Source organism: Salvia hispanica, chromosome 4, assembly GCF_023119035.1.
Source record: "Salvia hispanica cultivar TCC Black 2014 chromosome 4, UniMelb_Shisp_WGS_1.0, whole genome shotgun sequence".
NCBI lineage: Eukaryota > Viridiplantae > Streptophyta > Magnoliopsida > Lamiales > Lamiaceae > Salvia > Salvia hispanica.
The window spans coordinates 40,789,239-40,814,890 of record NC_062968.1 but is presented as its reverse complement, the minus strand read 5'-3'; the positions used below and the strand labels follow the sequence as shown (position 1 = coordinate 40,814,890).

The following is a 25,652-nucleotide window of genomic DNA, read 5'->3' as shown; positions in this document are numbered from 1 at the left end:
AGCGGATGTTATCCTTTGATTAAGTGAGGGAATTATTAGAGTCCCAAGCTGCTACTTATAAGACTTGACATAGTTCCAGAAGAGCTACCACCATGAAGGTTAAAACCTTTGGTGATGGGATACGCGATGAAGGGAAGGCCACAGCCATGGGACAGATAGCCAACATCAACATCCAAGTGGGAGCCTTATCAAAGGCCTTCAAATCCATGCAATTTGGTTACCCCTCCGCTGTAGCCATTGTAAGATATGCAATTTTCAAGGGAATCATCACACTGATAAATGTCATCTTGTGCTAGGGACAACAGACGTGAACACGGAACACATGCATGAAACGACCCTCATCAGCTACTCATAGATAAATAGCATAAACCTATAGTTTGTAGGGAAAACACAAAAAACATTAAAAACTAAGATAAAAGAACCCTAAGGTTGGATCACATAGCTTTAATCTTCTCTTACTTCCAAGCTTCAAAACCCTCAAGTATGGTGGAACTCTCAATATAATTCTCTACGTGTAGAATTTAGCAAAAAGATCCTTTCAACATCAATATTCTCTAGATCATCAATCGACTTATTAAACTCCTCTAATTGTTCACGTCTGTTGTCCCTAGCACAAGATGACATTTATCAGTGTGATGATTCCCTTGAAAATTGCATATCTTACAATGGCTACAGCGGAGGGGGAACCAAATTGCATGGATTTGAAGGCCTTTGATAAGGCTCCCACTTGGATGTTGATGTTGGCTATCTGTCCCATGGCTGTGGCCCTCCCTTCATCGCGTATCCCATCACCAAAGGTTTTAACCTTCATGGTGGTAGCTCTTCTGGAACTATGTCAAGTCTTATAAGTAGCAGCTTGGGACTCTAATAATTCCCTCACTTAATCAAAGGATAACATCCGCTTATTGTCCTTGTATGTGGCATTTATCCATCTCATGTAAGACCATCGTGAAATTTATGCAGCTCCTTATTTTGGTGTCGTCCGATGGCTCGACTATCAAGTCAAAAAATCTGTACCATGCCTCGCAGAAGGTTTCATCACTCTCATGCTGGAAGTTGTGAATGACCTCTCAAAGCTTGGCCAATCTCTCTGGGGAGTTGAACTCAATCACTAACTTTTTCTTCAACTCCTCGAAGGTGGCTATCTTGTAGCCCGACAACAAATCACAATCTAGTTTTTATCTCGTAGAGAGAAAGGGAATACAAGCCTCTTGATTAAATCGTGCGGTACTACTTGTGGCTTGTAGTTGCTCACTAGCTCATAGAAGGAGTTGAGATTCCTAATGGGATCCTAGTTGGTCTTTCCCCAAAATTGTGAACCTCCCGTCATGAGACTAATGAAGTTCAGGGGAATATTCTCATTTTCAGGCACATAGGCAAAAGCATCTTGATAATTGCTTGCCGCTTGGAAGAAATCATCAAAATTTTCCTCGAGAGGGTCTCCATTATCAACTGTTTCCCCCGCATTTTCCACCATAGCCTATGTTTCCTCGGAACTGAACTATCTGAATAAAACTCTCTATCGTGTATACATGCACTAGAACCTCTACCACACTGAAAATAACCAAAACAACACAATAGTATATGTGAATAAGAAATGCTACACTTAGAGTGGGACGAAGAGGAGTTCTTCATTTAGCATGCTATGAGGACTCTTTTATAATACCCCACGTAATAATGAACATCTCAACTCCTTGGGGACGTAGTTTTTGGATGTTTAGATATGATCTATTTGTGCTAATGATCTAGTACACCATACTTATTGAAGGGATGAAAACTTTTTTTGCTGTGATGGGGAAGATTGTGGCCAATAAATGCAAAATAATTGTGGCTTATATGATTTGGCATGATAACCATTTTGATTGCATGAAAATTAAATTCTCCCTGAGATTGCTATGTATTGTGGTCATTTTGTGAAGGATTAGATCTTTTTTTTCTACTTATGGTTTTGGATACCGTGTATGTTTGTGGTTAACCTTCTTTCTTACTTCTTGACAAGGTAATTAAGTTTGAACAACGTATCCTATATGACTTGTGTAATTTAGCAGTGCTTGTCTTTCATCAGCGCAACCAAGGGAAACATTGGTGCATACTAAAGTTGTAGACATTTTTATTGTTTAGCTTAGTACCTTTTTAATTGAGAACCAATCAAGTGATAAATATATAGACTATGAATATAGTAAATAAAAGTTTATGGTAGAAATTAGCGGAGAGATGAAAGTTTCACCTCATGTACTATCTAGCTAGAATATAAACTAATCATATTTTTTTGTTTTGTGTAAAAAAAAGAAAGATTTTATAATTCTGGCAAACATTTATAATCACTCAAATATAGAGTAAAATATGTATGGACTGAAAAACGAGGAAATGGAAGAAAAGTTGTCCACCCTCCACTGCAGTTGTTTCTAATAAAAGAAAAAGAAACCAACGAACCATAAATGTTCTCATCTGTGTATATATACACACAAATAAGCATAGATAAATAAATAAATAAATAAAATGGGAAATCAGAAGAACAAGGCAAGAGCGGCGGTGGTGGCGGCCTTGGTGGTGGCGTGCATGGCCGCGGGCGTGGCGGCAGCGGACGAGAAGCAACAAGGATTAATGGGCGATCTGTGCGATGCGACGGGCATGGGCGAGAACTGCAAGAAGGGAAACATTACAGAGGCTAAGAAGGTTATAGAAAAGGCATTTGACGCGGCGGTGGAGGAGCTGAAGGTCGCAATAAAAAACACAACATTGTTCAAGGAGTTGGAGAAGGACTACATGACCAAGCAGGCGCTGGACGTGTGCGAGCGCGTACTTGGCGACTCCATCGAAGAAATCCATACGTCTTTGGATAAAGTCAGCCAGTATGAGATCGGGCAAGCGGATCACGTCCTCGATGAGGTCAAGATATGGTTGAGTGCTGCCATTACATACAAAGACACCTGCTTCGATGCATTTGCCAAAACCAAAGGTAAAACTAATTAAAGAGAATACATCAGTGGATTTAAATTTAAAATGTACGGTGCGTGTGTGTGCGTGTGCAGGCGAGTCTGGGGCTAAGGTGAGGGAAATGCTGAAGATAAGCGGCGAGATGATGAGCAAGACTTTGGCGATGGTGATCGAATTCCAAAAGACGTACGAATCCGTGAAGAAAGATTTGGGGGATTTGGTGAACAGCATCAAGGCCCCAAGGCAGCTCCTCGGCGGTGAAAGCATTCCTGATTTCGTCAAAGGCCATGCGAGGAAGCTGGTTGAAAACCCTAAGATTGCGTTGAAGCCTAACGTGGTGGTTGCGCAAGACGGCAGCGGCCAGTTCAAGACCATCACTGAGGCCATTCATTCCGTACCTCCGAAAAATACAGTCCCATATGTGATTTTAGTAAAAGAAGGTATTTACAAGGAGTATGTTGAGATTCCCAAAAAGGTGGATGAAGTCATTTTGATCGGAGAGGGGCCGTTGAAGACCAGAATTACTGGTAACAAGTGTTTCAGCGAGGGTGTTCAGACCTATGACTCCGCAACTCTAAGTAAGTAGGAGTACTCCGTGTGTATATATATAGAAGTAATTAATTTTACTATTTGATTGTATGAATATAGTCGTGAACGGAAGAGGCTTCATTGCCAAGGACATCGGGATCGAGAACACAGCGGGCCCTAGCGGTCACCAGGCAGTGGCGGTGAGAGCATCAGGTGACGTGGGCATCTTCTTCAACGTGCACATGGACGGGTATCAAGACACCCTCTATTCCCATGTCCAGCGCCAGTTGTTCAGGGAGTGCCGGATCAGCGGCACTGTTGACTTTATCTTCGGAAACGCTATCTCTGTGTTCCAGAAGTGTGAGCTGGTGGTGCGGAAGCCGAACCCCAACCAGGCCTGCATGGTCACCGCCCAGGGACGCAACGAGAAGAACCTCACTGGGATTATTATCATCCAAGGCTGCAACTTCACTGCGGAGAAGGACTACCTTGATGCTCAGCCTCCCTTCAAGTCTTACCTCGGCCGCCCGTGGAAGGTTCTATCCAGGACGGTCATCATGCACAGCACCATTGACGGCTTCATATCTCCTGATGGCTGGTCTCCGTGGGAGGGGACCGTCGGCTTGGATACCCTCTTCTACGTCGAGTATAAGAACACTGGGCCCGGCTCCGATCTCTCCAAACGTGTCACCTGGCCTGGTATAAAGCAGTTTGCCAATGATGAAGAAGCAAAGGCATATACTCCCCTCGTACATTTTATTGAAGATGGATGGATCCTTGACAGTGGAGTTCCTTTCGCTCCCGAATTCCTCTAACTTCAATTCTACTAAATTTTCTTTTCGTTTATTATTAGCTACGTACAATCAAATCAACGGATTGGATTGTGTTTTAATTTAGGTACTACTACTACTAGCTTTTCCACTTGTCCTAGTCGTTTTAATGTTTTCATTATTCTCTATTTCAAACTATGGGTTTGTGTTATTTGTCTATGGATATCTAAATCTGTAGAATTCTAGAGATGTGTTTCACTTGTCCTCTATATTTGCACCTTCATACTTAGTACTACTACTATTAGTTTTTCATTTCCATGTTTAACAATCCTTTGTGTTACACGCAATACAAATACTATATATTATTGTACTCGAGTTATTAGAAATTACTACTAGCTCGTGTGTGTATTTGTTTACAAATTTAAGGCACTTATACTGTGTGGTTGCTCGTGTTTGTATATTTATACAAATTTAAGGCACTTGGATTGTGTGGTTGCACCTTAAAATTAGTACTCCATCCGTCCCAAGATATTAGACTCCTTTCTTTTGGGCACATAAATTTAGGAGATACTACCTCCGTCCACCAAAATTTGTCCCATTTTTTCATTTCCGTCCGTCTCCCAAAATTTGTCCCATTTAACTTTTACTATTTTTGGTAGTGGACCTCATATTCCACTAACTCATTCCTACTCACATTATATTATAAAACTAATATATAAAATTAGGACCCACAATCCACTAACTTTTTCAACTGACTTTCCATTACATTTCTTAAAACCCGTGCCGGATCAAAGTGCGACAAATTTTGGTGGACGGAGGCAGTAGTTGTTTAGTGGTGTAAGTGGAGTTGGTAGTAGAGTAAATTTTTACCATAAATAGAAATGGTTCAAGTGTATTGGGACACCCCAAAGTGGAATAGTGGTCTAATATCTTGGGACGGAGGGAGTACTCCCTCCATCGGCTATTAGTTTTCATATTTTTATAGTCCGCGTTGCTTGTCAGACTTACTTTTTAGAGTACTAATTCTGGTAATAGACCTATATTTTCCTAACTCATTCATTCACATTTTATTACTCCATTAGTCCCAATGAATCAGCCTCAACTGAATTTAAAAACCAAAATTTTCCTTTCCCTAAATCATATGGTTCAAGCACTTCACTTCTTTGGAACTTATCAAGATACTTTAAGCAAATTCTTGTGGTGTTCAACCGTACCGAGGTTTTTGGCTAATCCTTAATCATATATAGCAAACGGTCCAAGGTTTCTAAAGCTCTTATTGGGTTCTTGGATCAATATTTCCTATGGGTCCTTTGTCGTATCCAAATCCATATCATTTGGTATCGACGTCCATATCATTTGGTATCAAGAGTCATCTGGTATTAATCTATCATTAGCTTTATAATTTATGTTTTATATCCTTATTATCTAAAAAAATATAAAAAATTGAAAAAAAGAAAAGTTATCAACCTCTTTACCTTCTTCGTATCGCTTTATCTTTTAGTAGCAAAAAAATAGAGCACAATTTTATTTTATTTTTTTAAATACCTATCTATCCATTTTGCAGTTGTTAAAAAAAACACAGCACTCTCTATTTCTATCTCACTGTATATTTCGTCCATTTTCTTTCATCTTTCATTGAAGGGCCGAAGTGATCTGGTGAATACTACTTGTTTCTTGTTTGCTCTTGATTTGTTTTATCCTCATGTTTTGTTTACAACAGAAAATTGAGTGGTAAAAGGGTTAAGAGGTGAGATTATTTGAGGGGAGGTAAAAGCCAAATAAGTGATACACGAGTGTTTGGTTGAGGTTTATTTTGTGTGAAATGCGAGTAAATTGTGAGGATGGATCCCTACTGTCAATGATATTCCAATTTGATCTTATGTTGAAATTCATTGAAAAAAAAACAATATGCAAGGTTTGGAAGTATTATGGAAAACGTAACAGATCGCTTGGAGAAATTGGAACTTCGAGCAACAAATGTGAATAACAAGGAGAGTGGAGGAGAAGATGATGCTTCATCTAAGCTTTGAAATGAAAGTCACATAGATGATAGAAGAATGCATACAAATAAAGTTGATGGTGATTTGAGAAGCACCAAACTGAAGATCCCAAAGGATAGAGTTATCTAGAAACTTATTTGGACTTGCTGCAATTGAATTCACTTACTATGCTATAGTTTGGTGGGATCAATTGATAACCAATGCAAGGCGATATGGAGGGGGACCAATTTCAATTTGGGAAGAGATGAAAAACACAATGCATAAGAGATTTGTACCTTCTCATTATTTTCGTGAATTGTATTGAAAATTTCCATTTATGAATCAAGGTACTAAAACTCTGATGAGTACAACAAAGAGATGGAGATTGCTATTATTAGGTCAAATGTTGAAGAAGATAAATAAGCAGTCATGGCTCGATTCCTATGTAGGACGAATAGGGAGATTGCTAACATCGGGCAACTTCAACACTAAGTGGAGCAGGAGGACATAGTTCATAAGGCCATGAAGGTGTAGGGAAATTGAAGAAGGGAACGATTCAAAAGATATTTTCAACAAGTTTTCATTCTTTAAGGTCGAATGAGTGGACTTCATCAAAATCCAATTTTGGGGCAACACTAATGGGACGAAAGAAATATTCCTACTTCACGAAACTCATTAAATATTTATTCCTTATTCTTTGTATCGAAAAGAAATATTCCAACACTAATGGGATGATAGAAGTCCCTATTTTCTAGTTTTCCAGATATTTACAAATTACAGAGATAACATCGTAAAAGTTGAGTTTGATAAAACTTTAAATCTAAGTAATACTTCCCCGTCCACAAAATAATGTCCCAATTTGCTATTTTAGGACGTCCATGAGTAAAAGTCTCATTTACTTTTTTCCGTTTTAGATAGCAAACCTCACACTCCACTTAATTTTTACTCTCACATTCTACTATAAAATTAATATATAGAAGTAGGATCTATGTTCCACTAACTTTTTCTCCAATTTCTTTCATATTCCTTAAAATTCGCTACGAGTTAAAATGAGACTTTAAATAGTGTATAAAGGGAGTATTGAACTAAAAGTTTATCCCATGCTCCGTCGAATAATGATGATTTGTAATTTATTTAAGAAAATAACTCTTGCTATACTATCATTACAACAAAATCAATTGTATTCGGTTACTAAATTAGTTTGCGATGAAATATACTGTCCATCCGACCTATCATAAGCGAGACATGTTTTTGGCACGAAATTTAAAAAGTTGATAATAAAAGAAATAGGTGGAGGGAAAATAAAATATATGTGGCTTCTTGGTATGATGGAATGGAATAAGGTGTGAATGAAATGGAGATGAAACGACAATTCCATTTCGTTCTTGTGCCTGGTAAGCGCAACGAATACAGAGGGAAAACAATTGTTATTCCTTTGATTAATTTTGTTCTTATCTTATGCTTGGTAACTACAAATAATATAGGAATAGAAGTATGAACAAGTACACACTCCACACACTACACACACTATACATGCCCTGCACACACATACCCTACACACTGCCACACACTATTCTCACACTGCACACACTATACACACTGCACACACACTGCACATACTATAGACACACTATACACGCACTGCACACACTACATACACCACACATATTACACACACTTCACGCTGGGGGTGAGCAAAATAAGAAAACCAAACATTCGATCGGAACAAAATTGAAATTTAAAATTAGATTTTGATTCAATTCAATATTTTTGGCAAATTTCAATTTTTTGTTTGGTTCAGTGCGAATGAATTTAAGCAAAAAAATCAAAATAATGTTTTTGTTAATTTATTTTTGTTAATTTATATTAATAAATGAAATAATGTTTCTATTTTTAGATAATTCAGATCGGTTTTTTCATTTTCACAAAATTTCGATTCTTCTGTAAAAAACCGAATACTCACCCTTCACAAAATGTGGGCAGTGTGTGCATAGTGTAGTGTGTGCAGTACTGTGCAATGTGTGCGGTGTGTATAGTGTAAGTATAGCGTGTGTAAAATGTGTAGTGTGTGTATAGTGTGTGTGCATTATGTGTATTGTGCGTATAGTGTGTGTAGTGTGTGTAGTATAGGTATAGTATGTGTATATTGTGTAATGCAATGTTTTTAAAAAGTCAGACCGGTAAGCGAACCGGCGAAGTACTGGTTCACGGTTCAACTGGTCGGACCGGTTGATACGCTCGGATTTTGCACTGTTTTAAGGTCATTATTTGGTCCGTTTTTTATGTCAAAGTCACTCTACACGTCCATTATTTGCATATTTTGGTATTTTGACGTGTTTTGTGAGAATTGTGCATAATTGAGCCGAAAAAGGGAGCCAAAACGCCAAATTTGGGAATCTGGAGTCGGACGGTGACCGGCGGGCAGATCAATGCAGCGGTCCACCTCGGAAAAATGTGCTTGGAAGAGAAGTCTCGTCCGGCGACCGCCGGAAGATGTGCGTGCGGTCCGCCGCCGAGGAACAGACTCTGGACTCCAACGCGCGACCGCCGGCCAAGGTGCGGCCGACGGAGAAAGGCGGTGAATCCGAGAAGCCCTAGATTTGCGCCCAGTTTTACCATATTTTGGAGATTTTTCCTTCTACAACAAGACATGGCTTTTCCCTATAAATAAGGCCTCAAGCTTCATCAAAAAGAGCGAACTTCTAATTGCAAAATACTTCACAGAGATCAAGGCTTAGAGTACTTCACTGGTGCAAGGAGTTGGAGCAGGATTTCAAGAACATCAAGAACGACAAGGATTCAACCTACGGGTTTTATTTGCTTTAGTTTTATGTTCAAATTGTCTTCCCTTCAATCTATGTTTTTAGCTTATTCAATTGTGTGTAACTAAACTCATAGGATTCTAGGGATGTGTTAGTAATGACTTTGGTTATACAAGTTCCGTTTTCTATTTAATATCCGTTTTATTTTTACTTTGTTTCTTCCCTAAGTTAATCTTGATGCTTCATGATTGAGTGACACAATCGTGTATGATTTAATATAACTTGCTTCATAACTGTGACAGAGTTCTAGCGAGTTAGGTCCACTTAGTAGACACTACAGTTAGCTTCCTTTAAAACGGCACTGTTAATTGAGAGTGAGGACTTTTCAAGGGTCTTAGGAGCTTTTTGGAGTTACGTGTTAGGATTGACAACCCTAATCTTGTAATCAACGTTTGTTTCGCATGAGCATAATCTAGGTGACTCGTTCTATCAAAGTAATAACTGTGCTAGGGTATTGTAGTTGGAATTTTGTATAACCATAACTGTGAACACACCTGGGATTCCCTTATCTCTATTGTCTTTCTCTTGATTTATTTGCTTTTAGTTGATCTATGCTCTTATTTGCTTTTAGTTTTTCAAAAGTTTTCAAACCCCAAATGTTTTTTCAAATAGTAATTGAATCTCAGTAGAGGATAAACACTTTGTGTTCGTCTTCCCCGTATTCGATATCCAGTACTGACTTTTAGCTATACTATATATACTCTGTATACTTGCAGGTTTATTTAGTGCTCCGGTAAAGCTATTTAATTATATAATATATAATTAAATATATATTATATAAATATATCAAATATTATATGCAATAATATATTTCTATATACTCTTATATCATAAAATTATAAAATTTAATGATGATAATATTAAATTAATGGATGATAAGTATAATCAAATAAATATATAATTAAAATATTCAAATTTGTATCTAACTAATGGTATATCTATATGATAATATTAAAAATTTAGTGATTAATAAAATATTACTCCTATTAAAATTTACTCCCTCCGTCCCAAGGAAGATGACCCCTTTCTTGGGTGGCACAAGATTTTATGCAACTTTATTTTGTGTGGAGAGGAGAGAGTAAAGTAAGAGAGAGAGAATAAAGTAGAGATAAATGTGTTTCCATTTTAAATAATGGGTCATCTTAGTTAGGACAAACTAAAAAGGAAAGTTGATCATCTTCAATGGGACGGGGGGGAGTATTAAATAACAAAAATGATTAAATACATACTATAACGTAGAATATTATGATTAACTAATTAATTTATCGAAATATAGTTAATTAATTAGTTTATAAAACCATATGATCAAATATAGAATAAAGTAAAAATTGTTGAAATATAAGAATGAGTTCGATCCCTATGGGTATGAGTACTATCCCCGTGGGTAGCAATTTTTGAAAAATACTGCAGATTTAAAAAGAACCGGTTTTCGGCGTGTGTGGAATATGTGTGTAGTGTAAGTATAGTGTGTGTGTAAGTTGTGTAATTCTAAAATTTGTTTTATAAAAAATCTAAAAATTATAAAATTGAGATGATATTGAATTTAAATACTACTTCTTCCGTCCCACTTTAGGAGTCCCGGTTTATCATTTTTGAGTGTCCCATTTTAGGAGTCTCGGTTGGAATATTCCATAAATGGTTATAAAACTAATGTAAAAGTAGGACTCACATTCCACTATGTTTTTACACCAACTTTCCTTTACATTTCTTTAAATTGTGTCAAACTCAAATGGGACTCCTAAAGTGAGACTGATGGAATAATATAATATATTATAATTTTCTTAAAATCTAAAATAAGAAGAAAGTAGAATGAAATGAAATGGAATGGTCATTCAATGACCTTAGCTAAATAGAAGAAATGACTTCCTATGTGAAATGGAATGGTGAATCCTTAAGGAAATAAAATATCAAGCGAAGAAATGGAATGGAGGTAGGAATGTCATTTCATTCCTCTATTTCATTCCACCATTCCAAGTAGCTCCTAAGAGAGAAAAAAGTACTCCCTCTTCCTCATAACAAGAGTCGCATTTTGTCATTTCGGCCCGTCCCATGATAAGAATTACATTTCACTTTTTCCATAAATGGTAAGTAGGTCTTACATTCCACTAACTCATTTCAATCACACATTTCACTCACATGTTATAATAAAACTCATATAAAAAAAGTTGACCACATATTCCACTAACTTTTTTAAACTCACTATTCTTTACATTTTTTAAAATCCGTGGCCACACCAAATGGGACTTCTATTGTGGGACGAAGGGAATAAAGGAATGTAGAGATTATGAAGTATTAGTTGAACGAATAAAATAGTACTCCCCCCGTCCCATAGAAATATATGTCTTATTTCCTTCTTCATCCGTTCCATATAAATAGTTCATGTCTTTTTATGCTGCAACCTTTTACTTCTTCTTATTAGTACTTTATTATTTATGGGTCTGACCATCCACTACACAATTTCAATTATTTTTTCTCATTCTCTTTTACTTTATTAATTACGTATTAAAACTCATGTCAATTTTAAGTGATCTATTCCTATGAGACGGAGGGAGTAACAAAAAAGAAAGTACTACTCCCTTCGTCCACGAAAAATATGGCATTTTGTGAATGACATGAGTTTTAATGTAGAATTGGTAGAAAAAAACAAGAGATGAGTAGTGTTAGTGGAATGTGAAGTCCATATTATTAGTAAAAGAAAAATATGGCACTTTGTGAATGACATGAGTTTTAATATAGAATTGGTAGAGTAAGAGAGAACGGAAAAAAACAAGAGATGAGTAGTGTTAATGGAATGTAAAGTCCATATTATTTGAATGTGCCCTATTTTTTGTAGATAACTGAAAATGATAAATATCACCCTTTTTTTGTGGACAAATAAAAAAGACAAATGTATCATTTTTTTCATAGACAGATGGAGTTTTATTTCTTCTTAAGACAAGAAACAATCCATTTTACTCCAAAAAAGATGACTCGATTATTGGAATAAAAAAAACTAGTACTAGTAAATCCTAAATTTTTTGTGTACACGTGTACATCAGCGAGGTTGCATGGGAATCCCACTTGAACAAAACCCCAAAATTTTCTCTCTCTTCCTAAAATTCCTCTGCCGTTGCTCCGCCACGTCAGCACCTTCCTAAATGCCTGACGTCGACACCTGATTTCTCCATCCTTACGTTTCGCCCTTTCATAGCTCCACGTCTCTCTCTCTCTCTCTCTCTCAATCCTCTCCGTCGAATTCCTCCGAATTCTGTAGAGTCACTGGGGCCAACCAAAAGTTTCGTTTTCAGTCTTCCCAGTCGGTTATGTCAGAGTCCGGAGGTGAAGAATCCAGTCAACAAGGTAAGCGGAAGGTTAAGGCCGATGAAATCGGCGGAGAGGAGCTTCAGCTAGCGGCGGAGGACCCCCTGCTCGTCTTCGGTTCGGAAATCATGACGATTATTCTCGCCGAGCTCGACTTGCGTAGCGTCGCGGAAGCTCGTCTCGTTTCTCGCGGCTGGCAGGCCATTGCTTCCGCCGACAGAATTTGGGGTCCCAAGGTTATTTTCTCCCTTCCTTTTTCTCCGTTTCTCACCGTTTTGCATTCAGCTTCGAGTGTTGGCTGTGTGTTGTGCGTTTGATTAGTTATTTCTCTGTTTTGCCCTTATTTTTACTTGCGGTTTAATTTAACTGTGGTTACTGCCCATTCTGCTTTGTTGATTTGAGTATTATCTATTTCCAATTTGAATGTGTGTGGGAAGAATCTTCTTCTTGAGTGTACTGGTTGAGTATTGCTATCTACGAATCACTACTCTACCCACTTCGTCCTTGATAGTCATGCCATGGACCGAATTTGTTGCTGCTTCTTGATAAATATATTGATGGAGGAGTTGTATTAACTTGAATTTTGTGGGGTAATTTATAAACTAATTATAGAACTTTGGAATGATGATTGAAATTAAGCTAGTTTATGCTCTGTGACTATGGTGCTAGAATGATTCTTAACATACTTTGAACTTCTTTATCACATAACTTAATACTGCCATCTTCAGTTTTCCCTGTTACTCTACTTTGAATAGCTCGAAAAGAAACCCTTGGAATTACTCACGGTTACTGTGTTATTTGACTAAAAGAATCACCTGGAACCTCAACTATGATGGAAATTTCAGTCAGGTGCCATCATTAGTTTCTATAACATATGTGCATTTGGAAAAAGAGAGCAAACATAAGTAGAATCTTCAAGCTGTTCCCTTACGGCTTTTCGGGTTCGTTAAACCATTTTAGCCGAGATGGAGAAATTCGATAAAGATATGGTAATTGTGCATTGCCTTTGTGTTTGAGAGAACCTGTTATACTGGGATTGTCATGCTTAATCAATCAAAAATATGTTCTGTCATGCTACTCTCATTTAACCACATGTATGTATCTATAAACATTGAAGCCTGATCACTCTGTTTCATTTAGCTTTTATGCATATTCTATCTCCGAGTTCTCTTCCTGTGTTTAAAACATGGTATTTCAACAGGGGAAAGAAATACAATCTGTGATTGATTAAGAGCTGGATACCTGCATTCTTTTCATGATGCAATTGCTCTTTATTTGAAAGCATATGCACAACTCTTATGTAGAATGCAGAATCCTTTTGAAGCAATAAATCAGCACTTTAAGAATTGTAAAAAGAAAAGTGTCTATATAAAAGGAGTGCAGACACAATATCCAGATGGCATATTTGGTGACTGTTTGTTATTTGTATAATATAAAAACAATAATACAAAGGAATAACTAAAATGACTGGAAATAAGATTGTCAAATAATAGGCTGCCTTAAATTGGAACACCATCTATTATGCTACTATTAAACTTCAGCAAAGCAGTATAGACATTGGAAAACCTAATACACAAATGCTGTCTGGAATCTACCACCAGACTTGGACCCCAGCATTAGGGTGGAAAATAAAGTTGGTAAGGAAATACGTTTAGATTTCAAATGTGAACTGTCATAGGTTATGTGTGGATTTATTACTTTTATTGCTTATTATCCTAAGCTTGTATCTTTCGTACAATGTGTGGGAGCTCATAAGTTTTCATTTCCTGCTCTATATGTTGGCTTTTGGTTGCCAGATAGATCAAGGTGAGAAGTGTTCGAACAAATTATAAGGCTTTTCGTCAAATGCACTTATGACACACCCTTCTGTGTTGGTTCATAATCCTGCTCCATATTGTCAAACTGCATAACACGAGTTTCAAAGAAAGGTGTTGGTCTGAATAATTTCTTCTTAACTTTTGCATTGCAGAATTAAAAATTGCTAGCATGCAGGCAGGAGAAATGTAACATTTCCTTTGTATGCACCTCTTTCAGGATTTATTTCTCATATTTAGATCGAGTCCAAACTTTATCTGGTTCTATGAGTCGTGGAAATCTACCATCTTCGAAATTGGGTATTGCCAATCATGGGGGACTAACTGCCAATTCGAACTGGAGAAAAGATGATAATAAAGAATCATTTGTTTCCTCGAGCTCATTAATGATCCAGATTCTTCCTTTAGTTTAACAAGAGGCTGGTGTTCTTTGATGCTGTGTACGCGAAAGGGGCTGCCATTAAAAGATTTCTTTGTAAAATGTGATCACAATTAATTTCTGAAATTTATGTTTGTTTGAAGTAGTCGATCTAATTTCTTAGATGAGACAACTTGACTTGTTTATGGTTTGACATGTGAAGTTGTAGATACATGTTATTGTCATGTAATAGTAATACATATGTCAAGTTAAACAACCTTTGCATACTTTTATTTTGCATTCCGTGCGTAGGTGTTATAAATTTAAGATGTCAACTACTTTGAGGATCATGTAATAATACCAATTTCTTTGGACATGCTGACATGGTAATGAAGCATGTTTGAGAGAAAAAGGTAAGTAAGCTGTAGTTTAGCAATTCTTGTAGGAATATATTGTTGTGTTTTGACTGTGAAGTTCAAGGTAGATAAACAAGACCATACAATGTCAATATGTGTAGTGATGTAAGTACATCCTGAATGCAGCTAGAGATAAGTAAATTCTTAAGGTGATTCAGCTGAAAGCCCGAGCTAAAGAATGACTATTATGGATTAGTAGAGACTAGAGCCAAAACTATAAGAGTGACTTTTGGATTCTTTCCCTAATGTGACATTCAGCTTGAACCTTGAGGACTTTGATAATGGATATAAGCTGTTACAATCTTCGTTTCGTTGTAAGAGGGGTTGGAATTTTTGATCACTTGTATCAGCAACGAACTCCATATGTTTCTAGTTAGTCTATATTGAATAAATGTGGGGTTTATAGAGTTTTAATTGCCTAAGTACTTGATTTGTCAGGAGAAGAAGGCTCTGTACTCAAGAGATAGAGGCATGTTATGTTATGGTTTCAGAAGGGGTAAGAGTTTCAACCTATTCTTAGAGCTAGAGTTGATGTTGTGCGTGAGTACGAATTGTTCACGTGTTTATGGCTAGTAAATTGAACTAATAAGTGTGGAGGGAATAGGCTTTCAAGTATTTAGATAGTGGCTGTATGTCTCGGTTTGGTCTTTAGGAGGATAGATGCTCTATGATAGTTTTGGGAGAAGTAAACTATTCAGTTAAGGTGAGGAGTCACACTAGAAGAATATTTGCTTGTATGTCATAAAGATGCCCAGGGATATGTTGTTGATGAAGCACTAATAAAATCTCATGAACTTTTAACTCACATTCTTGACCAATGATTGAAGCGGTCACTTTATTGGGTTTGGGTCCTTACTAGGGGCAGCTCAGGAAGAACCCTATGATATCGGGTTGGGTTAGGGTTAGGTTTGAGTTATCTGTTGAGGAATAAAATTATTATTTTTATTTGTTTATTAATTAAAAAATATTAAACTTGAATTTTATCATTTAGATTTAAATCATGATAAAATTTTAATGTTTTAATTGTGTAATATCAGGTTCTTATCGTGTAATATCATGATCTGGTCGTTATCGTATCGTGTCAAGTTAAATTATATAGCAACTTACTATCATTAGTGGTAGGACTGACATTTTTTTGCATGACACGATAACTCGCACGAACACACACGAAGTTATTGGATTGAGACCCGATAAGAATTTTATAATTTCAGGTTGGGTTAGGGTTGGACTTTATCGGGTTATGTCGATATCGGGTCGACCCAATAACTACCCAATTCGCACGATTTGCCCCCCTTTTTTTTATCCCTTTCAAAGAAGAAGGAAGAGTAACCAAATATTGGAGAACAAAGGAATGACTGTTATAGGAAATTTAAAATATCATTTACCTACATACACCTTATTGTATAAGATATTGTACATAACACTTGAAAGAATCTAAAATTAGCTTTAGCAATAGAAACATTCTGGAGAGCAAATAATACATAAATAGACTTGGGCAACATGTAACCAAATAAGCCCATAGAATTTTTTTATATAGATAAAGAAGTCAAATTCAATATATATGTAAGAGAAAGAAGTGAATGGACAAAAAAAGAACTCTAGTAAGATAGGTCATGAAAATACTATTTTAATTTCTTTACTTTCAAAGATGAACAACAACACAATTCATATTTTCATTCTTCTTTAAGAGTTCTTAGTGGAGTTTTCATTATTTCATGTTTCCCCAAAAAGTAAAGGTCAAATTTTGGTCCTAAACATATGATAAAAATACGAATTTGGTTCAAAACATTAACTTTTTGAAAAATAGGTCCATAACAAATGAAATTCTTGTCAGAGTGGTCCTTTTTTTACGGTTCCGTAAAAAAACTAACGATCATGCCACTGTGCAATTAGCGTTTAGCGTTGACCGTTAATTTTTTAACGGAATCGTCAAAAAAGGACAACTTTGTGACATTTTCATTTGTTATGAACCTGTTTTTCAAAAAGTTAATATTTTGGACCAAATTCGTATTTTGATCATATGTTTAGGATCGAAATTGACTTTTACTCTTCCCCAAGTAATAAATTTTAAGAAGACATAAGCTTGAAATCTTTGTAAATGACTTGAGATCTTGTTTGGACTCCAAAGTGTTAGCTTTGTTTGTCTATAGCTCTTCTGTTGTTCTAGGTTTAGATTGTAAATTATTTAGGGTAAATCACCGAAGTGATGTGCAACTAAATTATTATCTTGTGCAATTCATAGAATCATACCTATTAGAATACTACTTTGCGGTTGTATTTGACCAAACTACAAAATGTGCTATCCATGCCTCTTAGATCTTGTTTTGAATGCTTTTATGATTAGTACATCTATCATATAAGATTAGTGGTGAAGTCCGAATAAACAATGGAAGATTTGTGCTATATGTATTGATCAAAATGGGGTTGGGTTGATGAGTAAAACAAACATATAACATCAATCTCAAAAACATGAAAAAGACCTATCAAGAAGAAGAAACATATTGGGACTTTTGATGATTTGACCAAATAAGAAAGTATCCATGTTACACTTACATCGATCTAGATTTTTGTAATAGATATGCAATTTCAATTCCAAAGAATTAAGCTAATCTATATCTATTTGCATGCTGGATAGGTAAAGTTTAGAAAGTAAGGATCCTTCTACTTGTAAGAATAGATGAGTTGTGTTTGTAAAGGATTGAAAACTTGTATAGGTTAGTGAACTTTGTTTGCTAAGTAGTATGAGACCAGTAGATTTTAATGGTGACACTTGCAAGCAGTTTGAGTTAAATATGGAGTTTTGCTATGTATTATTATTCAACCAAGTTTGATGCTATGAATGTACTAAACCATAATTTCATTATTAATGATATTCATTATTCTTCCTGCTAAAGTTTATTCTTGCTGCTGATGTAAAAGTACAATGTGAACATATAAGTCTACACATCAATTGTCAAAGTGGTGGCTTTGGATTGAGTGTTAAGAATATACCATGAATCACAAGGTGCATTATGACATTAAAGCCTTAGGACCCTTATAATAAGAGTACCCAAGCTTGAATGTAGTAAATTGCTTTATATATATTGATATCCAAAACTTCAAATGCTTATGAAGCTAAAAAGTTGGATTAGATGCAATGTGTCTTAGCTTTCCCATGATATATTAGTGTGTAAAACCTTCATAAAAACCTCAAGATGATCTATTTGCTTGATAGAGCTAATTCATTTATTTGTATGAATAAATATGCTTTATGCAACAACTTGGGACATTTTTTGTAAGACCTAGCTCCATAGGAACTTCCACATGCTAATAATTTTTTTGGTTCAGTGTACATCCACTTAGAAGACTAATGAATGCGAATAAAATAATATCAATTTTATTGATGGTTGATCAATTAGTAAATATAACATTCTTCAGTTTAGACAAAATGAAGATTCTTCTTTAGAACCTATTTTTTTGGTTCTAATATGATATAGGATAATAACCATATATACAAATATCAAATTGATTAATGGTGAACAAACTTTGAATGAACTTTTGTTGCATTAATTCATTTTTGTTACTTCCATTGTTATGTCAATTAATTTTTTGCAAGTAACATAATGTAGGTGTGGAAAATGACCTAATTTAATTCTTTTAAAAGTAGTTAAAGGTGTCCATTGGTCTCACTGGACTGGGCACGACCGCCCAATGTACCATGCCAATGTGAGAGGAAGTAACCTACTATTCTTGTGATATTGTTAATGCTCAACTTCTTCTGCACATTGTGGTGAAAATCAAATTTGGATTCATTGACCAAGTTTCACATAAAATGGTTATGAGATAGGTATATGATTTTCTTATAGCGGTTAGTTATAATAAATCATTAGTTCTTGAAATAAATACATAGCCCATTGAACTTTTTAATTACTTTTTGCCAAACTCTGTTAAACTTCACAATAAATAATACTCTTAATATTATGGTAGGAATTGTTAAAAAGGTTTAAATGAGACTTTCATATAGAATAAAATAAATTTATAATCCATAAATGTTTTATAATTCCTTTGTGCTCTAAAAATATAAACTATTTCTTTTTTAGTCCGGCCTTTAAAATTATGAATTTTCTGAACTAAGGAATATTTGAGCCCACTAAACACTACCAATGTTAACTATCACTAATACTACTTCCATTATCTTTTCTCTTCATCTTTTACTTTATCAATTGTACATTTAAACTTGTGCGCCTTTAAAAGTTCATATTTTTAAGGTTCATATTTTTAAGGGACTAAGGAAGTTCTAAGTAGGTGGCTTGTAAATTTATCCCTATGAATCAAAATATTATGGGTGAACGACACATAACATTATATCGTACTCCCCTCGTCCCACTGTAGCCTAAAGTTTCTTTTTGTACAAAAATTTAGAAGAGTGTTTAGCGGGTTATGTGGAATGAGCATAAAGTAGGAGAGAGAATATAGAGAAAATAAAATGAAAGAGAGAATAAAACAAATTAATAAGATAGAGAGAAAAAAGTTTAAGAGATTAAGTGGTGATGTTTTGCTATAAAAGAAAATAATTCAATTATAGTGAAACAATCCAAAAAGGATTACGACTCAACTATCATGGGAAGGAGGAAATATTTGAATATCCTAAATGTCGTCACTAAATAGTGTTTCTAGTATAAGTGTGACTTGTAATATCGATTTAATCAAATAAGTGATGTTACATATTTTGTGCATATCAAGTAAATTGTTTTAGATGATAAATTGGATTGACAATATATATTATTGAGCTTTTTGAATATTATTAAAGTGTTCAATCTATTAAATATGCGGTAGATAAACATATGCTCCCTCCATCATATAAATCCCACTTTTACTAGGCTTGGTTTCTAAGAAATGTGAACGAAAGTCGGTGGAAAAAAGTTGGTGAAATGTGGATCCCACTTTATTTACTCCCTCCGTCCCGTCATAAGCGAGACACTTCTTTTGGGAACGAGATTTCAGTAATTGATATTGAAAGAGTAAGTGGATAGAGGGTAAGTATGAGAGAGAAAAATAGAGGACTGAAGAGAGAATAAAATAGGTGGGAGAAAAAAGTAAGGGAGACGAAATGTAGTAACTTTTGCTAAAAAGGGAAATGTCTCACTTATGGTGGGACATCCCAAAAATGAAAGTGAATCGCTTACGGTGGGACGGAGGGAGTATTAGTTTTATTGAGCATGAACCTCTCCAGCAGCCAAATGGAAAGCAAGTGGAACTGGCCTCTTCTTTGTCTTCTTAATATTACAGTTTGACACCCTGATATGAATTTCTGCAACTGCATATATTCAAGAAATGAGATAGAGTGAGAGCTGACTTGTGTACCATAAATTTCCTATCCCCTGTGCAGAACGGAAAAACGATTAGCATGCAACTGAATACAGGAATAAACCATAAGTAAAGAAACAGATGAGTTTCTTTTGATACATATCTAGAATACATGTTATATAAGGAATAGTACCCGAACCGGATAAATCTAGACATTGCATGTTAATTCCATAAAGCTATGTATGATAGTTCAGAATAAGTTCCATTGATTTGTGTCAACGTAGGTGTTCAGGAAGTATAACTTATTGTAGCTCAATGCATTAACATGTAGCAATTGAACATCACAGTGGACACATGGGGTGGGGGAAGGGGTGTGGTATCAAGGAATCTGGAACCTCTGGCCTAAATGCTTCACTACTGAGGAGTGGCTTAAAATGGTCACGCTTGTTTCATGCTGTCACCATCTATTGTGGCTCAAATCTGATACTTTGTTCGGAGTATCATTACTGCTCATATTAACATACCCATCTTTTGTACCATCTATTACGTCTAGCATGTGATACATCGTCTATAGTGTCTGAATGCGCTTCCTGCACAGAAATAGTGCCAAATATTCCAGGGGACACCTCAAGTATGTTAAAAAAGGCTGTGGAATCCAACTCAAGTATGCTCATAGATAGAATTCAGATCACTATGTTACTATTCATATTTTTTCATATCACAAGGTTTATTAACATTTCTGGAACAGGAACACCATAAATAGAGTTTAGAATAAATGGAATAGCTTCAAAAGAAAAATGTTGTATTGAATTATCATAAATGAAGCAGAAAGAAGTAAAATAGGATGAAAAACGTAAAATGATATAGCATTGAAATTCTTCATAAGAATGATATAGGCCATGTCATAGCTCTTGTTTTTGTTTAGTATACAGCAGGTCCCACTATTGCTCTGTTTTTTTTGTTTTTCAGTTTATTGTGTTGACTGCAATCTTATGAAGACTGCGCTAATGGTTCTTCTAGTTTAACGCCGCTACTTTGTTATAGGTTATCACTTTTTCCACAGCAATGTCTGACTGAAATAAATTTCTCATCGACTGGGAATTTTGCTGTAGTTATTTTGTCATATGTATTTGCCTTTTCACTGAGGGATTTGTATATTGATGATTTTGTTTGCATGTCATCTTTTCCACTGTGATATCTTAATTCAAATAAATATATCTCTCGTCTTGCTCATCGAGGTTCATATTTCTACTGATTTTCGTACTTGGGGTGGCGGTATATCTTTATGAGCTGAAACAGAAAGGAGATGGAATGTAATGATACACATCGTTATTCCCTGCAGATTAACTACCGCTATAGGACTTAGCTTGCATTGTTTATTATGATTAGGAGTCCTGTTATGAGTAATTCATTAGAGTGCTTTTATCTTTTAATGTAAGAATCTAGACAGAGTTAGGAGTCTTCACTAGGTTATTATAATTAGGGCTATGTATCTTAGTTTTATTGGCTCAGAAATAAAATTTAGTTTCAGCTAGTTGCTATGGCCTTTTTTGTAGGATGGCCTATTAGCCATAAGGGGAGTATTTATCTCCTAACTTTGTTTATTTGCTATTTTTGTTTTCTTCTATTTTGTTACTCTCTGTCCAGCAGTTATCTTCGTTGTTATGATGGAAATTGTGTGACGTGCTTTGCATGTTGAGATATTAGCATATTTTTATGTTTCACCAGCCTGTCACTTCGTATCAAATGGTGGGGTGAACGTACCTTGCGCAAGTGAGAACACTGGAAAATCGGAGAAGGTGGCTGAGAATCTATACGCCGACGTGTGGACAGACTTCCAGATGTTGCACGCTATCTGCAAGCGCATGCAGCAACGCCTTGCCACATGGTCCAGCTATCCGTCCCCACCACCATCTCTGCCCTTGCTCGTCGTGATATCAACTGGCAAGAGTCACAAGACAGTCAATGTGCCATTATCATCGGCAAGTGGCCAACTGATCCGGAGAAAGCACCAATTCTTTCATTCATATCTAGATGTTGCGTCTAGCATGCTTGTGCCCTCAGCCCAGGCTTCGGTTGTGATTTCCACAGCCGTTGCGCCACCACAACCCCTACTGTCAGCCCAAAAACTCACACTGCAGCCTGACTGCGTGGCCACCGCCGCTGGTTCCACCTCTTGACATTGTAACAACAACTTTGGCAACAGTAACTTCTGTTTCTTGTTTCCGTTGCAACCCAAGGTGCTATCCACTTAGGTGAACGTGTGTTTGGTTGTGGACCTTAAGCAGTGGTTGTTTCCAGTAGCCTCTGCTGTTTGGTTTAAGGAGCAGTTTGGCGACTGAGCAGTTTAATGACTCTGTGTCCTCACACATGAGTACTGACCCCTTAGTCAGTTTCACCTCCAGCCTTGTTCTCACAAGACAAGGCTGTTTTGACAAAGAGGCAATTGATACGCATCGTTATTCCCTACAGATTAAATGCAGGAGTTATCTTTTAATTATTGTTTAGTTGTTTATTATAATTACAAGTCTCGTGTTATTGGTAACTATTAGAGAGGTTTTCTCTTTTAAAGTAAGTCTGGATAGAGTTCTTATTTTAGTTAGCAGTCAGTCGATAGATTATTATAAATAGACAAGGTAATCTTCATTTTATTGATTCTGAAATAAAATTTAGCTTCAACTACCTATTGTGGCCTTTTCAGAGGATGGCCTCTTATTCATAGGAGGATTATTTACCTCTTTTTTGTTTACCTAGCTCTCTTTGTTTCCTTCTATGTCCTAGCTTGATGTTATTTTACAGCAGCTTCTTCATAGTTATCATGTGAATTGTGTGTTATGTTTCGTACGCTGAGATATTAACTAATGTTTATGGTACACCTATCCCCTAACAATACCAATTTCCTGCATGCCATGAGTTGATTATCATGCTCTAACTGTATTGCATTCATGCTCTAACAATACCAATTTCCTGCAATACCAATTATTTATGCAGTGGTGTTTGTCTTTTCAGTGTCAAGAGTTATGGTTGGATAAGGCACATATACCACGCGTAGCAAAGGTTGAAGGACTTCCAAAGATGATTGCTACATTGCTCTCAATCAGAGACGGTAAACGAGTGAGTTTCACGTCTTCCTGTCCTGATCTCTTGGAGAGCTGCGCGTGATTGTTAACAGCCTTTATGAGCTTTTAATATCATGTCGGAGAAATTAGAGATCCTGAATTTTGAATGCATGAACAAATGTGACATTTCTAACTAACTTGAAGGTGATGCCTGTTAATACTTTCTAACTGGGATCTTGCTAATGCCAGACTCGAATCACTAGGGATGACCTTTGTGACCATGTTTGGGAATTCCGCTTTACAGAGGTATGCTATCATTCTTTCCGAACCTCGGTTCTTGTTAATTTTCTTGATTTAGACACTTGGAAGTATCTTTTTCCCAACAGGTATAAGGTTTATAGTTCTACATTTATTAAGAATGTGTCTTTGTGCATTCTCATCCCCCAAACCTAAGTTAAATATAGCTTCTTTTCCACAACTGTTAGTTATAACTTAAATATCACACTTGAAAAGTTTATAGTTGACCCTCAAACCTCTCCCTTCTGGGAATGGAGCCTCCCTTCTGGGAATGGAGTTAGTGATGCTAAACAAAGTTATCCTCCTTTTTTTTAGAGGATCAACAATTGTTCCCCATCTACCCCCGTGATGACTAGAACCCCTGACCTATCGGTTAGAGTGGAAGCGTCTTGCCAACTGAGCTGAGCTTCATCTTGAACCCAAAATGCTATATATCCCTCTTAACAAATATTTTCAATGGTTTGTGAGGAGAATCCCTATTTCTGTTTAATAACTGAATCCAATAATAAGGGTTCTACTCTTCACCTCAAACTAGCTGTCCCTTAGTAAATTGTGAAACTAAATATGGTAACTATGTTTCCTAATAGTTAAATACCTATTCCAATAATGTAATGTGTTGTCAAAAACTATTACTCAAAAACAGTTGCAAAGCAGTTAGGATGAGTAATTTTCTCACCAGAGAAATAGGTTGATTTGTGTGCATCTTTCTCTGATCAGTCGGCGCCGCAGTACTGGCGGGACCTGGACCCCTCGTGGCGCGAGGAAGGCGCCACCCCAATGCGGCGGTATTTCCACCCAGATGGCAGCATCACGGCCGACCCCGAGGACAAGGTGTGGGGCGGCCACGAGTCGACCTACACAATTGTGACCGGGCTCCTTGCAGACGGCAAGGTGCGAGAGCACTACGTGAGGATCAACCGGTGGCCTAAGATGATGGTGGAGCGCCACCCCGACTGGAGCTGGGAACTCCGTAACCACCTCTACTTCTACAAGAGCGTCCCTGACAGCCACACCGGCACTGGCCCTGCCTCCATCTCCCTCTCCGTCTCCGGCGGCTTTTCTTGAAGCTGGAAAAAAAAACTCTCCTTTGTGTGTGTGTGAGTGTGAATATGCATGTTGTAAATCGGAGTTGTGGGATAAGCTATTTATAGAAAAAAGATTGCTATTTTAATATATTTGCATCTAAAGATAGGATTTACTGATTTGGAAAGTCAATCGCAGCCTTTTCGCTTTTTTTATTTGAATAATACTGGTGGTAGTTGAGGCCAACAGCAAGGCTACTACTCATAGCCTATTTGTCTATCATGTCATCGATGATGCTTTGTCTCATTTATTTAGTCCACTTTAAGTTCTTTCCTGCACAATCCAATTCCAATTCTTAAGATTATTTTTCTAGACTTTTTAAATTAATTGATTATATCATAATTCTTCTCATTTATACTCCTATTAAATTCTTGATTTTATTTTTCACAATTGTTCTTAAAACTAAAATTAGTGAACTATTAGTTCCATTTTAGAGTATAATTCACATTTGAATTTTGGATTAAATACCTCTAAACTCTTTGCCTTTTAGTGAAAGAAATTTCTTCGCATAAAACTAGCCTTTCCCAACATATATTGAAATTGGAGTAATCTTTTTACTCCAAAGGAAATAAACTTCTCTATATAGCTAAAAGTTTTTTGCTCTTATATATTTTTCATGGAGTAATGATATGGGGCAAGTGCCCATTAAGTGTAGTGTATGACTAGAAAACAAATCATAGCCACGTGATTAAGAAAATCAAGTGTTGATATATCAGCTATGTAATTTTCGAAATTGATCCAGATTTTACTTTACTATAAGAATGAATTGGTTCACTATAAGAAGGCGAGGAAAAATTGTCATTTAAGATATGAAATTAGAGTTAAAACTTGAATTCCTATCTCATTTTAAAATTCTCCTTCTGCCCGCTATCGCTCGATTCTTTTCCTCTTCTCTAAACCTCAAGTTCTCACTCAATGCCGATTCATCTCCGTCGTCGCCGTCGCCTTATTCCATTGTCATCAACGCCCAGTTCTCTCATTTCAACTGTCTCATTCCTTCGTC

The 25,652-nt window shown here is 36.3% G+C and overlaps 2 protein-coding genes and 1 long non-coding RNA gene across 9 annotated transcripts; 2 read left to right on the top strand and 1 right to left on the bottom strand.

The window, feature by feature from the left end:
* Nucleotides 1–2,499: 2,499 nt before the first annotated feature.
* Nucleotides 2,500–4,493, top strand: LOC125221071 (pectinesterase-like). Its single transcript, XM_048123201.1, has 3 exons — nucleotides 2,500–2,959; nucleotides 3,033–3,515; nucleotides 3,586–4,493. Exons 1-3 carry the CDS (start codon nucleotides 2,500–2,502, stop codon nucleotides 4,278–4,280), a joined length of 1,638 nt encoding a protein of 545 aa, XP_047979158.1. The 3' UTR covers nucleotides 4,281–4,493.
* A 7,662-nt stretch (nucleotides 4,494–12,155) lies between these two features.
* LOC125221713 lies at nucleotides 12,156–24,739 on the top strand. 6 transcript variants are annotated; one of them, XM_048123928.1, is made up of 5 exons: nucleotides 12,439–12,572; nucleotides 15,363–15,420; nucleotides 23,220–23,324; nucleotides 23,519–23,575; nucleotides 24,284–24,739. In XM_048123928.1, exons 2-5 carry the CDS (start codon nucleotides 15,406–15,408, stop codon nucleotides 24,629–24,631), a joined length of 525 nt encoding a protein of 174 aa, XP_047979885.1. In that variant the 5' UTR covers nucleotides 12,439–12,572; nucleotides 15,363–15,405; the 3' UTR covers nucleotides 24,632–24,739. The 6 variants fall into 6 exon arrangements, with proteins under 6 accessions (XP_047979880.1, XP_047979883.1, XP_047979881.1 ...); XM_048123923.1 differs by lacking the exons at nucleotides 23,519–23,575; nucleotides 24,284–24,739 and adding an exon at nucleotides 21,939–22,415 and having other exon boundaries at nucleotides 12,156–12,572; nucleotides 23,220–23,309; XM_048123926.1 differs by lacking the exons at nucleotides 15,363–15,420; nucleotides 23,519–23,575; nucleotides 24,284–24,739 and adding exons at nucleotides 14,133–14,142; nucleotides 21,939–22,415 and having other exon boundaries at nucleotides 12,156–12,572; nucleotides 23,220–23,309.
* On the bottom strand, nucleotides 19,848–24,342 carry LOC125221715. 2 transcript variants are annotated; one of them, XR_007176418.1, is made up of 2 exons: nucleotides 24,243–24,342; nucleotides 19,848–20,220 (listed from the first exon to the last, which is right to left on the bottom strand). It is a non-coding gene; the product is annotated as an uncharacterized LOC125221715 (long non-coding RNA). The 2 variants fall into 2 exon arrangements; XR_007176419.1 differs by lacking the exon at nucleotides 24,243–24,342 and adding an exon at nucleotides 21,975–22,060.
* Nucleotides 24,740–25,652: the final 913 nt, after the last annotated feature.

Excerpts from the sequence above, each read along its gene's own strand:
- LOC125221071 (XM_048123201.1), top strand. The coding sequence starts at position 2,500 with ATGGGAAATCAGAAGAACAAGGCAAGAGCGGCGGTGGTGGCGGCCTTG. Across the intron at positions 2,960-3,032 it reads TGCATTTGCCAAAACCAAAG|GCGAGTCTGGGGCTAAGGTG; the intron begins GTAAAACTAATT and ends GTGCGTGTGCAG. Across the intron at positions 3,516-3,585 it reads CTATGACTCCGCAACTCTAA|TCGTGAACGGAAGAGGCTTC; the intron begins GTAAGTAGGAGT and ends GTATGAATATAG.
- LOC125221713 (XM_048123922.1), top strand. The coding sequence starts at position 12,339 with ATGTCAGAGTCCGGAGGTGAAGAATCCAGTCAACAAGGTAAGCGGAAG. Across the intron at positions 23,325-23,518 it reads CAATCAGAGACGGTAAACGA|ACTCGAATCACTAGGGATGA; the intron begins GTGAGTTTCACG and ends TGCTAATGCCAG. Across the intron at positions 23,576-24,283 it reads GGGAATTCCGCTTTACAGAG|TCGGCGCCGCAGTACTGGCG; the intron begins GTATGCTATCAT and ends TTCTCTGATCAG.